Consider the following 16,517-nt stretch of genomic DNA (forward strand, 5'->3'; position numbering starts at 1 on the left):
CGTATCCAGAATCCCGGGAGAAAGAGAGGTCAAATCTCTTATTCAACTGCTCCACCTGCTGGAGGACATAGAAATAACATTGTCTTACACCCAGTGGCAAAATCTGACGACATCGACAGCATCCAAGCCAACAGTATCTGAGACAACGTATCAGTCATTAACCGCGCTATTGCTGCCCCGGGCCTCCAGGACTGCTCTGCAAGGTTGGACATTAGAAAAATAGACCATCTCTGTGACGTCTTTGTCCTTTATGCGTCTACATTGTTTGTCGTGCGGGTTAAACACTTGTATGGCTCTCGTTTGTCTGCAACCGATGCTGTGATGTTTCGATCGGGTGTATTTTTTTAAAAAATTCTAATGCGGGAATAAAACGAATATGGCGCGGGTGTCGTGTGTAACGTTTTTCGAATACGTCGTCGCTATTCTTTTATACGGTCTTTGTGCCATTTCACAGCCCATTTCAGCCGTAGCACATCGCAGTTTACATGCTCACACTTCTCATAGGATGGCAACGCATGATTTATGATACCAGGCTTCGGGCTTTAAGGTTATTCGAAAACCTATGGAAAACCCCACACGTAAACGTTTAATTAGACATAGCGACTCTGCCGCATAGGACAAGTGGCCTGTACTGTTCCATTGCTACCCAGACAAGGTTTATACTGAGTAAAGCATGATGGACAGTTCGCGTCGTTGAGGTTTCGGTTACACAATTTGCTGTCAATTTAAATGGCTGAATGATAATAATACAATTAATAGAGATACAATGGGCCACTGACTTTGCAAAATCTAAACCTACATATACATTTTATATTAGTAACTATCATCTTCATGCGAAACCAATTACAAAAATGATTCCGCACGCAGTGGGAAAAAGGCTGCGGTTGTGTGTGTGTGCGCGCGCGCGCGTGTAGTGTCTACATATAATTGGAAAACAACGCTGCCCACTTATGGCGTTATTCATGTTGTAGATAATTTTGGTGTCAGGCTGCAAGACAGGCTACAAGTTGTTGATAGAAGCACACAAATCAAGAAATTAAACAGAGTACAAATGTGTACAGAAAAATCGTGTGTGTTTGTGTGTGTGTGTGTGTGTGTGTGTGTGTGTTTTATTGACCCCATAACTGTCTTCCGTTCTCTGCAATAACCAAGTCGAACAATTAGAGGGTAACAAAAAGCATTACAATGATATAGATGTGTTTAATACCTCAATAATGGCTATCCAAAGGAATTGCAATCCTAACTGAAAATATTCCATAAGACATATTTCTTACACTTTTAATCATGTTTTACTAACAGTGTAAGTAACAGTGTAATTATTTAGTATTTTTATGCAAGAATCAAGTCACTTACTCTTTGTAACGTACAAAGCGACCATCGCATGGACATTACCCACATGTTGCTCCTCCTTATTCACCAACAACAAGATGCTGAATAAATCATATGTGTAATGAATTATTCAACTTTCTTCCTACTCTTTAGGATCCATTACCGTTCTGAAATCCCATCAACCTTGAGCTATGGGAAAGGAGAAACTGCACATCAACATCGTGGTCATTGGACACGTGGACTCTGGAAAGTCCACCACCACTGGTCACCTCATCTACAAGTGTGGCGGCATTGACAAGAGGACCATTGAGAAGTTTGAAAAGGAAGCTGCAGAGGTCAGACCCAGTCCAGAGTGCAGGATGTGCCCAAACAAACTGGTGTCCCATAGCGTCGAACAGTTCTGTTATTGCGACGCTGCACAGATTGTGTCCCCCTGCTATTTGTGTATGAGATTTATTCATTTGTGTCTTATAAATATACGTGGGTTGTTATGCTTCTTGTTTTTGAGCTCAGATGGGCAAAGGTTCCTTTAAGTACGCATGGGTTCTGGATAAGCTGAAAGCAGAGCGCGAGAGGGGCATCACCATCGACATCTCCCTGTGGAAGTTCGAGACCAGCAAGTACTACGTCACCATCATCGATGCACCAGGACACAGAGACTTTATCAAGAACATGATCACTGGAACCTCACAGGTGTGTCACCATTCAGACATCGCAGACAAGAAGCAGACTTGCTCTTGCTTAAAGGATTATCATTTGGTGTCCTTGGGCTGGAGACTGACATCCAAGATTTAGCACATGCTAAACATTTTTTCTTAGATTGCATTGATGTCAAATTTTCAGTGCAGTGCTTTGCTAAGTGTATAAATAAAGAATAATACAATAAATATCATAAATAAAATAGCACTAAGTGAACGTTTAGCTTCTTAGCACGTGCCGCTTCCTGTTCTGTGTGAGCACAGGCAGACTGTGCCGTGTTGATCGTGGCAGCAGGCGTGGGGGAGTTTGAGGCTGGCATCTCGAAGAATGGGCAGACCCGAGAACACGCACTGCTGGCGTACACGCTGGGCGTCAAGCAGCTGATCGTGGGCGTCAACAAGATGGACTCCACGGAGCCCAGCTACAGCCAGAAGCGCTATGAGGAGATAGTGAAGGAAGTCAGCACCTACATCAAGAAGATCGGCTACAACCCCGAGACTGTGGCCTTCGTGCCCATATCGGGCTGGAATGGAGATAACATGCTAGAATCTAGCCCCAATGTTAGTAAAGTGCCATGCTAAACACATCCACTGAATTGGCAAAACGGTGCAAAAAATAGGAATATTAATGAAAAATGTAAATCTTTCACCGTTGTTTAATATGGAAGCTGCATATGAAACATATCCTTGTGTGAAAGCAGACTGGGTGCTAAAGTTGTCTGAGCACATGTTTCCCACAGATGAGCTGGTTTAAGGGCTGGAAGATCACGCGTAAAGATGGCAGCGTCTCTGGGACCACGCTGTTAGAGGCTTTGGATGCCATCCAGCCTCCCACCCGGCCCACGGACAAACCACTCCGCCTTCCTCTGCAGGATGTCTACAAGATCGGAGGTGAGAAGACAGACGAGCAGATAGACAGATGAGCAGAGCCACAGAGGAACCCTCAGGAGGCCTGTTAAGAGCTGAATGTGGCAAGGAACTTGGCCACCAGTCAGAAACGAGTGTTTAGTCAGCAATGTGACGTTCTGCTTGGCTGCTTTGTCTAGAGCATGGTACTAACCACTGAGTATGGTACTAACCACTGAGCAGGGTACTAACCACTGAGTAGGGTACTAATCACTGAGTATGGTACTAGCCATTGAGTATGGTACTAACCACAGAGTGTGGTACTGGTTGCGGAGTACGGTACTAACCACTTATTGTGGTACTAGCCGCTGGGTGTGGTACTATCCACTGGGTTTGGTACTGGTCGCTGAGTGGTACTAACCGCTGCGTATGGTACTAACCGCTGGGTGTGGTACTAACCGCTGGGTATGGTACTAATCATTGAGTGTGGTACTAACCATTGAGTATGGTACTAACCGCTGTGTGTGGTGCTAACCACTGAGTATGGTACTAATCACCGAGTGTGGTACTAATCACCGAGTATGGTACTAACCACTGAGTGTGGTACTAATCACTGAGTGTGGTGCTAATCACCGAGTATGGTACTAACCACCGAGTATGGTACTAACCACTGAGTGTGGTACTAATCACTGAGTATGGTACCAACCACTGAGTGTGGTACTAATCACTGAGTGTGGTACTAATCACTGAGTATGGTACTAATCACTGTCACTATGCCTATCACTACTGTCACTGTCACTGCTGCTTTGTAACTTTAAAGAAGGCAAGACTTTGCTAAATTCAAAGATTGCACTGCTAGGGTGGCTACATTTAGGAGTGGTAGCGAATCTAACTTTGTTCTCTTCTCCCACTCAGGTATTGGGACTGTCCCGGTCGGCCGGGTTGAGACAGGCGTCCTCAAACCTGGCCTGGTCGTGACCTTCGCCCCTGTGAACGTGACCACTGAGGTGAAGTCTGTGGAGATGCACCACGAGGCCCTGTCAGAGGCACTGCCCGGAGACAACGTGGGATTTAACGTGAAAAACGTCTCTGTCAAGGACATCCGTCGCGGGAATGTGGCAGGGGACAGCAAGAACGACCCTCCACAGGAGGCTGCTAGCTTCACTGCACAGGTGTCACCAGCCAACCATCTCATTCAAACCAACCATGCTTATTAAGAAAACAATACCATCACTGGCATTTATTTTTTTATTAAAAATATAGCCACTGGTTATTCTGTATCTGCTTGCAGGTCATAATCCTGAACCATCCTGGCCAGATCAGTGCTGGCTATGCTCCTGTTCTGGACTGTCACACTGCCCACATCGCCTGCAAGTTCGCTGAGCTCAAGGAGAAGATTGACCGCCGTTCTGGGAAGAAACTGGAGGACAACCCCAAATCGCTGAAGTCTGGCGATGCAGCAATTGTGGACATGATCCCGGGAAAGCCGATGTGTGTGGAGAGCTTTTCTGAGTACCCTCCTCTTGGTAAGTTTTTTTTTTTTATCTACAGAAATTTGGATGTTAAAACAAACCTGTAGAAAGAAAAGGTCACCGGGATTGGTTCTCCTAGGGCGCTTCGCGGTGCGTGACATGCGCCAGACGGTGGCGGTGGGGGTCATTAAGGGCGTAGAGAAGAAGACAGCCACCTCAGGCAAGATCACCAAGTCCGCCCAGAAGGCCCAGAAGAACAAATGAACGTTGGGCAGGGCTGCGAGATCTCGAGTCAGCCACAGCAGAATCCATGCCGCCCATCCGCTCGTTAGCTCCATAGGAAAAGCCTGGCTAATTATCACAATGCATCGCAAGAGCAGACGGAGGAAAAACACACACACACAAACACACATATAAACACACACATAGAACACATACACACAGACACATACAAACACAAAGGAACACACACGAACACAAATGCTCTGACAATGATAACGATGGCTAATAATTGTATTTATGTTTGACCATTAGTAGTTTGGAGTTCTGCATTGGATTTACGTGAGCACCTTATGCTAATCTTTAGACGTGGAAGAGGAAAACAGCCATTTGGACCATTTTTCCTGCTTACTGTGCAATAGATTGACACCCTCCTCTCCTGTTCCCAACCAGCCATGTATCCTATCTATGTCGCTAACCTGACCTGCCTTGCAAGACCCATCAACCTCTACCGCTTTGTCGTAGATATTAGTTTTCACACTGGTTTGTATTGCACTGAGATGTTTGTGAGGTAGCCTTAAACACCCCTGTGTCTTTTTTCCCTGCTGCATGCATGAAGCTAGCTAGTGCACTTTACTGACACTCCCACCCCGTTAGCACTCTGTGTAGCCTGAGCGTGAGCTAAATGTTCCCCTTGCTCTCATATATCTTAACATGTGGACAAAGTTCTCCATAAGCTCATGTAACATGTGGGTTCACAATAAAAGATGTTTTAAGAAACAATAAAAGACATTTTAACACTCTTTAAAAAAAAAAAAAAAAAAAAAAAAAGACGTTCATGGACGGTTTTTTCCCCTCCCTCTTATTTATATATGGCAGCGAGCTCTGAGCACCAGTTGCTACATGTACACAAACACTGGAGTCCAGCCTTAAGAATATTTATAAAAAAGATGTTGTGTTGTTTGTAAACATCCATGGCTATCAATGATCGGAACCCTACTAATTTTAACCCTTGTTCTGTATTAGTAAAGTTTGGTTAACGTCAGACTTCAGGAAGCGGTCATATTCTGGACCTCCACAGTGAAAAATATGTGATTAAATGCAGAGAGAATAGTGAGAACGGACAGAGACAGTGAACCAGGAGAGGTTTCGGGCTTCTACTTGTGTTTAATTGGCTTTATCAAAACTGTACAGTGTATAGCAGCAAAGGCGTCTTCCAATGTGTCTGGCACTTAGACCTGAAGAAAGAGACGAACTTCAGGAATCAATGGATTAGTTAGAAAGAGCAAAACAAACAAACAAACAAACAAAAAACCCCCCACCAAACTACATATCTGCCAAATATTTCAGTAAAAATGTTACACTTAAGTTGGCTTGACAAAGCCACAGCGTTTTTCTCATTACAGACACCTGAACTCCTCCAAATTGAAGCCTACATTTATAAAACCTTTATATTGCTGACATAACACACAGGTCTGCGCTGCTACTGTTGTTTATTTGAGTTGAGATTTTCATTGTTTTCAAACAACCACCTCCTTATATTCCTCCCCTCTTCACGTTGAAATTATCCTCTACTACAATTTTCGAAAACCATTAAAGTTCTGAAACACTGAAATGCTAGATTCACATTTAAAAGTGTCTGCCCACAGTTTCTATTATGTTTTTCCTATGCAGAGCTATTCAAGTTAAAAAGAATCTTTTAATCCAGGGACTTTGTAAAGTTATTCAGATAAACCTCACAGAGGTCTCACTCAGGTCTATTCTAGATCAATGGCAAAGTCACTGGATGAGTTGGAAAATAAAGTACAAGATCTTTGACAAGCCAACTTGTCTACAAACTCTGCTCCCTAGTTCCTCCCAGCTGTTTGGGGGCCATGAGTACCGCGTGCATTTATGTTTGGAGACATGCAACATTCATGCAACTCTGCAAGCAGAGTTCGGGATTTCTTAATGGTTTTGAGATTGAGAATCGAACTTCATTATTCAGCCTTTTAACAAATCAATTAAATTCTGAATCAACCCTTTCTCTCCTTATCACTATGTGAAACATAAGATGCATATAGAAAAAGGACAATGCATGCAATCATATGTCATTATGTGTGGTCAACTCAGATTTTTTTTTAATTTTTAAAATTAATTGGTACTGAACAGCAATTATAAAACTGCAATTAAAAAATGAAATACATTTGAAAACTAAAACTACAGCCCCCCACCCAATCTATCCTTCCTCACGTAACCTCCGTTTGCCCTCAGAAAAGTTTAAAATAAGACAAAGCTTCAATGTCGAGCTTTATGCCGTTCGTTAAGATCGTATCCCGAGGAGTTCCTGGTCTTTCTGCAGGGTTTTTTAGTTGGATGTGTGGCACACCTCGAGGCCCCGTGTCCCCTGCGCTGGTCGCGGGCACCCAGCGGGGCCTCCTCCTGCTGTCGTCAGCTCTGCTGGTCGCGGGGCCTCAGGAGCAGGTTGCGACAGGAAGCCGACGCCCCTGGTGGGTGGTGTGTCCCCTTCGCGGATGAAGAGGTTGACCTCGCCCCAGCCGCTCCTGCTTGCCTCGCAGGCGACGGATGAGGAGCCCTGGTCGCCGCCGGAGAGGCAGCCACGGCTGTCCACCTCAGAGGAGCTGAGGAGGTTGTGGAAAGAGAGGGACTTCCCCAGCACGTGGTCCCCGCTGCTCGGCGCCGGGACTGGGCACGGCGGGGCCAGCGGTTCCGTCTCCGCCTCCGCCTCCAGGCTCAAGCGTCGCCACCAGGAGCCGTCTTCCGTCTTGTGCCGGTACCGCTGTTGCGGTCTCCCCAAGTCCGAACTGGGAGCCGAGTCCTGCCGGTAGCTGGGTAAGTAGGAGTGAGGGCATGCGTCGGGAGGGCTGGGCTGAAGGATGCTCGAGGCGTTGCTGGTCTGGCCGGACTGGGGTGGAAACATCGGGACCTGAAACCGGCCAGATGCTGCCATCGACAGGGGGGCCGGAGGGGGGCGGCCTAGGCTGGGAAAATGCATCCTGCTGGGGTGAATGTTATTGGGTGAGAAGATGGGGGGCGGGCTCCCTCCGACGGTGGGCGTGGCCGGCGGGTGGAGCGGCGACGGGGTAAAAGGCGGCGCGGAGCTGGGATCGGCCCCGGTCGGGGGGGAGACGGACGTGTCGGCCAGGCGGCGGCTGGGCTCGCCGGGCGCTAGGATGAGCTGGAGGCTCCGGGGCAGGTTGGAACTGCCGGAGCGGTTGAACTGGGAGGTGGAGGAGAGGTCTTTGCTGAAGAGCGGACTCGGGTAGTTGGCCGCCTGCTCCAGCTCCAACAGGGGCAGCGAGGACAGGGTCAGAGCCGGGCTGGAGCCCTTCCGTAGGACCTGCCGGTACACATCCAACAGCGAGTCCAGCTTGGATTCAATGGACTGCACCTACACAGGGGGCATGGACAGGCCAGCGTGAATAAACCAAAAACTCATTTGCATATGCGAAGTACTTTTGTTCTTCTTTTTAAAGGAATATTCCATCTTTTTTCAATCCGTATCTGTATGCATACGGTTGATTCCAACATATATACCACACATTATATACCACACATATATACCAACATTATATACCACATAAATTTACCAACATATATACCACACATATATACCAACATTATATACACCAACATTATATACACATTATATACCACACATATATACCAACATATATACCACACATTATATACCACACATATATACCAACATATATACCACATATATACCACACAAATTTACCAACATATATACCACACATATATACCAACATTATATACACATTATATACCACATATATACCAACATTATATACCACACATATATACCAACATATATACCAACATTATATACACATTATATACCACACATATATACCAACATATATACCACACATATATACCAACATTATATACACATTATATACCACACAAATTTACCAACATATATACCACACATATATACCAACATTATATACACATTATATACCACACATATATACCAACATTATATACCACACATTACATAGCACACATATACACCAACATATATACCACACATTATATATCACACATATATACCAACATATATACCACACATTATGTTTCCCTGTACCAGGAAAAGAGTGGAAAACCCATTTACTCAAAACACATTATTGACTGAAACCATCAATAAGAATTCTTCTGTCAGTAATATAAAGTGTTCATAATATATAGATACCCTGGGCTTAAGAAAGACCCTGTACAAACAACTGATTAATAATAATAATAATAATAATAATAATAATAATAATAATAATAACATTCTGATTAGTAACAATAATAATGTAACATATAACATTCACATTATATAGTCACATATTTACTTATTGATGGGATTCAGCAACTGCCATTACTCCATTGCTCGCCCACTATTAGCATGTCAAAAGGTTTTCCTGTACAGCATGTATTGAAACTATTGTTTGTGGTATTTGATTATTAGCTACAGATGTGGTTGGTAAAAATTAGGTTAATAATGCTGGACAATTCCTTTAAAGTAACATAGCTTAAATGGGGAAAAATGTTTCACTGTTCTATAATAGAAAACTGAAGTGGTAGTACTTAAATAAAGATTTGTTGAAAAAAGATATACAAGACCAATAAAGTTACAAATTATCACTTGTGATGTCACTCTCCCTGCCCCTGACTACATTTCCCATGAGCCTCGTGCCTCATCATGCCTGTCACTCCAACCAGTCCCATCAACCACAGCCAGCTCCTGTGGATTGACTGTGTACACCTGTTCCTGTTTTTCCGTGTCTACGTCTCATGACACTCTTTTTAGGTGAAACATTGTCATGGCATATCCTGTGCTAGCCTTCCTGCTTTTGTTTTCTGGTTTGTTCTCTTGGATGGATTACCGGTATTGTAGTTTTTAGTCTGGCTTCTTGTTTGCTAGCCCGGTTTGAGCTGTTTTTGCCCTCTCTGGCTTGTGACCTGTCTCTGTTTTTTTGTTCAGGGCTTCGGATTTGCCCTCTCTAGAAGTGCTGCATCTTATCTGCGAGCCTCTGAACTCCATCAGTTGTGTTATACATGAAATTATTAATCGCCACAACCTTAGATCATGAATGACTAGATGATTGATGATAAATATTAATATACTGTTCAATACCAAACTCTTCTGGACTTTTAATATTTATTTGTGTGACTGAATACTTGAAACGAGGCTGAAATGTGATTATAAAGAAATTAGCTGCTGTTACTCGTGAAATGAGGCGTAGAGATGGACACGAGAGTGTGTTAACACAGCACACACATGCTCACCTGCCTCTCCACCTTGCACACTCTCCCCAGCATACTGACGTCCTCCAGGAGCTCTCCTTCAGAGAGCAACTTCTCCCTCGGCTTCTTCTCCACTGGGACCTGGCCTTTCCCCAGGATCTGGTCCACCCTGATAGAGAGACAGACAGACATGGAGAAGGACAGGGTATCGAAAGATTTAAGAGGGCCACAAATAATAGCAGATCCAGATATCGAGCCACCAGGGAATGACAAGAGACCAGAGAATGTAGTTGTGTAGTTCAGGTTTTTAGAATCAGTACTTGGATCAGAATCTTCCTGTTTTTTTTGTTTTGTTTGTTTTTGCATTTCTGATGAATACAATAAAAGCATCACAGACTACGTTCTGAACCTTGAGTTCAGACATCACCTGCTACAAACATGTTCAGTTTTAGCCATGTCCACAGGGTGGCGATGCCCCTTTAGATGATAATATTCTTGACCAGTCAAATCCATTCAAATAACGCATGGTAAGGTAAAGATTTGTAGAGTGTAATAGTTCTTGCCGTGCGGTCGTGCCGTCTTTAAAAAGGTGAACTTTAATCACACTTTTAATGCAGTGTTATATTTAAAAAACCCCAATAACAATAGATAGAAAAATCAAACAATTGGCAAACAAACAAACAAACAAACAAATAAATAAATACTGACAGTAGCATAATAAGCTAATACCCAATCAGCCCATAGTATGCTATAAAAAGCATATGGTTGCATAGAGTAGTGTGATTACAGTGACCTATCACCGTATTGTCTGGCCCTAGCTGCCTGTAATTCATGAAAAACCCTAGAGACCAACATACCAAAGACATGTACGTATAAAACAACTACCTACACACACACACACACACACACACACAGATTTGCATGCACAAACACAAGAGCACAGTGAATTCCTGTTGTTTTAGTGGCACTGTAAAACTGAAGCCCGCATGACTGACATACAAATGGAGGGAGGCGCAGCACCTTGTCTGCAGGCTTTTGATGCGACACAGCATGTCCAGGTGTCCGGCCGAGTACTGTTCTATCACGTCCTTCACGTCATACGGCCGCAGCGTCTCCTTGAACTTCTTCTTCGCCACGTGGAACTTCATGATCCTACAGAGCAGGCAAAAGGGTGCTAAAATATAACCCGTTTAAGGGGAGAATGGGTGGTACATTGATATTTGTTCCTCTAGGGGGCAGTGGTGACGAAGTAACTCAAAACTTCAACAACAAGAAAAAAAAGATATAAAGGAATATGCAGGTAAGTAATAAGTATTTTGGAACGGTTATAAAATGTTTGTGAGTCATTAATTTATCATTAGAGTCAAACTGTATTACTTTCAGAGAAAATATTATGGAACAGTTCTGGTAACTAAACAGCAGATCCCATACCACGAGAAAGCCTCAGACAATGCTCTCTCTCTCTCTCTCTCTCTCCCTCTCTCTCTCTCTCCCCCTCTCTCTCTCTCTCTCCCCCTCACTCTCTCTCTCTCTCCCCCTCTCTCTCTCTCTCTCCCCCTCACTCTCTCTCTCTCTCTCTCTCTCTCTCCCCCTCACTCTCTCTCTCTCTCTCTCTCTCCCCCTCACTCTCTCTCTCTCTCTCTCCCCCTCACTCTCTCTCTCTCTCTCTCTCATTTTCTCTGTCTCACACATGCCCGCCCACGCACACCCTGCAGCACCTCACAAAGCAGGCTGCCCCCAGCACAGTGTGCAGTAGCTGTATTGGCTGGAGTGTGTGTGTGTGGACCAGGGTCATGCTCTCCGAGCCAAAGAGATGCCGTGCTGCTCTGACGAACTCTACCCTCCACCAACGCCCCGAGCACCGCAGGCTGATATAAGCTCCGCAATTCGACCGCCGCTAACGCAAATGCTCGCCGATGCGGCGGTTAGATGTTCAGAAGTCACTGCCACGGCACTGCTGAGGCAGTTTAGCTCTGCTGGTTCATTGTTTCTTATCATGCCCTTGTACGGTGTATTCCATGTGTACTGGACCTTATAAGCACTGCTCATGTCCATGTAAGACTGAGAGATGTATAGATTTGAAGGACCTTCTACAAGAGACCCTTGTAAAGAGCAACAATCACTTTCCTTCTCACGGTGAACCCGCTCGTTTGTATAAAGCTTTGGTTCAAACGCACGTCCTGGTCTTCGTTGCTATGCGCATTCTCCTGGCGCCGTCGCCCATTCAGGGAGTATAGGGGAGCTGGAACGGTGCAGACTCTGTCAGTGTTTACCTCACTGCCCGGATGGCTGCCTTCACAGCTGCGGACAGATCCTCAGAAGAGATCTCACAGTGACAGCCTCTCTCATCGAAGATCTCCTCGGCTCCCATATTAGCTTCGCCTGCCCCCGTTGCGCGTGCACACAGACCCACGCACACACAGACAGACACAGACACACACGCGCACTGTTGTACCGCTGAGCTCAGCTAATCTTCGGATCGCTCGTTCATGTGAGCGGTGTCTCTGTACTGTGACACCACACAGAAAGACGAGGAAAAGTTGCTGGTGTATGACATAAACCTGAGAAAGAGCAATGCAAGGATGAAATGAACCGCACTGAAAAGAGAAAGACCTTTTTTCACAAGCCTTAACGTTTTTCACAGAAAAACCCCTAGAAATTTGGGTTTTGATGTGCACATGCACACCAGTCAACCATAACATTAAAACCACCTGCTTAAAGTGGTACAGGTCCCATTTATGCCACCAAAACAGCTCTGAGCTGTTGAGGCCTGAACCCTACAAGCCCTATTACGGTGTCCTGTGGTGTCTGGCACCAAGACATTATCAGCAGGTCCTGTAAATTGCAAGGTGTGGGCTCCATGGATCCAACTTGTTTTCCTAGCACATACCACAGGCACTGGATCAGATTGAAAAATTGGGAGTTTGGAGGCCAAGTCAACACTTGAACTCTGTTATGTTCTTGAAATCAATCTTAGACAGTTTTTGCAGTGTGGCAGGGCGCATTATCCTGCTGAAAGAGGCCACTTCCATTAGGGAACACTGTTACCATAAAGGGGGTAACGATGTTTAGGTATGCGGTGCATGTCAAAGTAACAGCCAGAAGTTAAGGTTTCCCAGTAGAACATTTTCCGAGTAGAACATTCCCCAGAGCATCACACTGGACCAAATGGGCTAGCCTTCGCTCCCCACACACTGTTAGTAGGTACTAACCACTGCATGCTGGGAACACCCCACAGTACCTGCCAGTTTAGAGATTCTCTGTTCCATTGTGATGTCATCTATCCATCACAATTTGGTCCTTGTCAGAGTCACTCGGATCCTTACATTTGCCCTTTTTTCCTGCTTCCAGCATATCACCTTCAAGAATGGACTGATCACTTGTGTCTAATACATCCCAGCCCTTGACAGGTGCAATTGTAACGATATAATCAATGCTATTCCCTTCATCTGTCAATGGTTTTAATGTGGTGGCTGACTGGTGTGTATTTATATATCACTCTCAAAATTGCCTAGCCCGACACTGTGATCCAGGCAGGGCATGTTTTTGCAGACAGATCCACTCATCAGGGCGAGCAGGTTCACAGGGGTCACTGCAGTGCAGAGCCCAACCGCACCAGCACAACTGACTCTCAATCCCTCATCGGTACTGGCCAGGCTTGGCCCGCTGTCCGTCAGGGTAGGGAACCCTGAATCCGGAATCTTGAGTGGCAGGGCGAGGCTCCGAATGTTGGAAGATGCTGCAGAATGGGAAGTGCGTGTTTGTATGTGTGTGTTTGTGTATAGGCATTTGTGTTAATAAGAGGAAGTGTGTGCAGTATTTATCTGTTGGCATAGGTGGTCGTGTCTGTGTGTGTGTGTCTGGTAAACCACTTTGTTCCTAGAAACACACAGAGGGGGACATTTTTGATGGCCCATGTAGTGATGGCCCCACAGGATGTGAGTGCCCCGTGAGCCTTCACTAAAGAGAGGGACATCAAGGGACATCAAGGGACAGAGAAGAGAACAAAGTAGGGGCCAGTGGGCGGACAACAGGCCCCATCTCAGCAAGAGACCTTTGTCCCATCTCAGCAGGAGGACCAACCAGGACCATCTGTCCCCGAGGACACCATGCTGGTACAACATAGAGCAAATGAGAGATCACAGTTCTACTGCATATCCCAATTGCCATGTTCCACACAGTGTTGAACTCTTGATGTGACATTGTTTGAAATTATGTAGAATGTGGATGTGTTGTTATTTATTTATTTATTTCTCAAGGACGGACTTCTTTGGAGGTTGGGAGGAAATGTATTTCCTCAACTGTGCAATCTTCTAAAAAACAATAAATTGGGTTTTTTTTTATGCAAAGATCATGTCTGATCCACTGCAACACCCCACAAAAAAACATGTTAAATGCCTGAATTTGGTCAAACACTCGTCTGGAACAAATGAGATTGGTCAGAACACTCATCTGGAATGTCTGAGATTGGTCAGAACAGTCATCTAGAATACTTGAGATTGGTCAGAACAGTCATTGGAACTGCTGGAGACTGGCCAGGTTGCTCATGCCACACAATAATTTGTTACATGATTTGCAGAATTGGCATAAGACAGCTTTTTGCAAATGCCAACACTGCGATAATGACTCACAAATTATATATTGTGTAGTCCTAATTGCTGGCAACATCACCCATCATCATCGATGCCAAAGGAGCATGTGGCCATTTGATTTACCAGTGAGAAAGATTCTGCATGCACATTAAAAATGGATCATTCACACTATTTTGAGATTAATTCAGAGTGATAACCAGATTCCTTTGAAAGTACGGCCCAACTGTGCACAATGACCATGCGCTGACTGTGCTCCTCTGTTCTGCCTGTTCACAGCTGGCAGATGGAATTGGGGTAGTGAGGAATGTTTCACAGTAATAACACCTGTCCTTAACGGTGCCACTGAAACCCACGCAAACGGTGTGCAAAGTCAGACTGCTCTTTTTAAAGAACTGAACGAACATGCTATTGCTGGTGGCAAACATCTTGAACAACAACTAAATATTCAAACACCAAGGAGGAATTAATTGTGGCATTGGCAAGCGTTTGACAAACACCTTGATCAAATCAATCAAACCCAAACCACCAATCAAAGGAAGGCCAACCTTCAGTGGTGGAGCGCGATTGGCTCTTGAGGCGGAGGGAGGGCCTGAAGCGGGTGCGGTCGTTGAAGCTCCAGCTCTTCTGCACTTTGGCCGGGCTGGAGCCCTCCGTGCTGATGTCGGCGCCCGGGGAGCGGCGGTCCGTGACTGACGTCTGTCTGCTCTTGATGCTCTGACCACGAGGACTCGCCATCCTCACGCGGTCCTTAAAGCTCAACTTCTGACTGAGAGAGGGGAGAAAGAAAGAGAGAGAGCAAGAGAGGAACAGAGGGAGAGAGAAATAGAGAGAGGTGATGGGTTACGAGGAGAGAATGAAGGACAGAGAAGAACAGAGAGGGAGAAAGTGAAAGGAAGTGTGTGGTAGAGAGGGAGGATTTTAAAATGGTCGAAGTCTACGTAAAAAGTAATGGGCTCACAAGGTGCACCTGAACCCTCAGACCATCCCTTGGTTTACTTCTCTCTTTCTCTGTGATAGAGACGGTCACTTAGGAAGGTCAAATGGGGACACTGGCTGCTGTGGCGGGTAGCTGGCTCTCTGGTCCGGTGGTCAGACCTTCTGCGGGCATATGACCACAAGCCACCAGCTAGCTTCATAGCATTAGCTGCTATGGGGTCAGTACTGAATGATCTAGAGTGTGAGATGAAGACTGGGAGATTCAATTATATGACGTCCACTCAGGCAATTAGTGAGGCAAACAATGTAATAATGGAGGGATAAGTTAAAATCACGTTACACTATACCGACTCTAAGCTATACTATTACTGTCTGTTGTCTTTACTGTATTTGTTTCATACTGTAACTGTTTTGTTATTTGTCTTCTTTTTCACATTATAGCACCTTCATGATAGGAGGGTTGATCAGTGTCAACTGAGGAATACAGGACCCTGGGAACATATATATGTACCCCTCTGGAAATACACCATCAAAAAATGCTTACGTGGCTAAGCACGAACAATAGCCAGTTGCAGGGGCCGGTTAGCTCATGCTAATTGTTACCCATCTTACTATTTTTTTGGCTGAGTGTACATTTGTGGTTTGTCTGTGGGGGACTAGAGAGCCTCGTGTGTGTCATGTGTCTAGGAGAGGTATTCTTCCTCATTTTAACGAAGGAGAACTAGAAAGGTCCCACTGATCGCATGCATACCAGCACCTCCACCCTGGAGAACCTGCTGTGTACAGGCCTGGAGAGGCCGAGCAACCTGAAGTTCACACAGCAACGCAGGCTTAACACAGCTGCAGTGGCTGGGCTGGAAACCCGCAGGGTCAGAGTTCGCCTCCGTGAGCAATCGATATTCTGACGGAATGGGGAGAGAGATATCCGGGCAGCGGCACAGAACACGAGAACATTTGATCTGGGAGGGATGAGCGGTGCTGTCTACCACGTAATTACTTTTAGTATCAAACGGTGAGAGCGGTTTAGTTATGTTACCGTTACTCAGCATGTTCAACACGGAAATACCGGGAGTTCTTAGAAAAGCACCACACACCGAGCCACCACAACCAAGGTGTCGTGTTTAGTGGGGCTGCTTCCCATGCACCTATATGATCATGCCAAGGGT

At 45.3% G+C, this 16,517-nt stretch overlaps 2 protein-coding genes across 5 annotated transcripts in view; one reads left to right on the plus strand and one right to left on the minus strand.

Annotated features, from left to right (window-relative positions):
• The first annotated feature begins 64 nt into the window (after positions 1–64).
• On the plus strand, positions 65–5,187 carry eef1a1b (eukaryotic translation elongation factor 1 alpha 1b). The gene is made up of 8 exons (XM_027024820.3): positions 65–203; positions 1,483–1,664; positions 1,843–2,022; positions 2,292–2,588; positions 2,768–2,918; positions 3,789–4,045; positions 4,165–4,399; positions 4,485–5,187. Exons 2-8 carry the CDS (start codon positions 1,521–1,523, stop codon positions 4,607–4,609), a joined length of 1,389 nt encoding a protein of 462 aa, XP_026880621.1. The 5' UTR covers positions 65–203; positions 1,483–1,520; the 3' UTR covers positions 4,610–5,187.
• Positions 5,188–5,711: 524 nt separating this feature from the next.
• The window catches only part of kcnq5b (potassium voltage-gated channel, KQT-like subfamily, member 5b), an 82,758-nt gene continuing 71,952 nt past the window's right edge, over positions 5,712–16,517 (minus strand). For 3 of the 4 annotated variants that reach the window (XM_081701022.1, XM_035534757.2, XM_035534756.2), the window contains 5 exons: positions 14,961–15,181; positions 12,097–12,205; positions 10,844–10,975; positions 9,866–9,992; positions 5,712–7,955 (listed from right to left, as the gene is read on the minus strand). In XM_081701022.1, coding sequence (XP_081557148.1) covers positions 6,912–7,955; positions 9,866–9,992; positions 10,844–10,975; positions 12,097–12,205; positions 14,961–15,181 — 1,633 coding nt within the window. In that variant the 3' untranslated portion in view covers positions 5,712–6,911. Of the gene's footprint in view, positions 7,956–9,865; positions 9,993–10,843; positions 10,976–12,096; positions 12,206–13,906; positions 13,916–14,960; positions 15,182–16,517 lie in introns of all 4 variants that reach the window. The other variant, XM_081701023.1, reaches the window with a different exon arrangement.

Source organism: Electrophorus electricus, chromosome 18 (genome assembly GCF_041902795.1).
Source record: "Electrophorus electricus isolate QZ-2024a chromosome 18, ASM4190279v1, whole genome shotgun sequence".
Lineage (NCBI taxonomy): Eukaryota > Metazoa > Chordata > Actinopteri > Gymnotiformes > Gymnotidae > Electrophorus > Electrophorus electricus.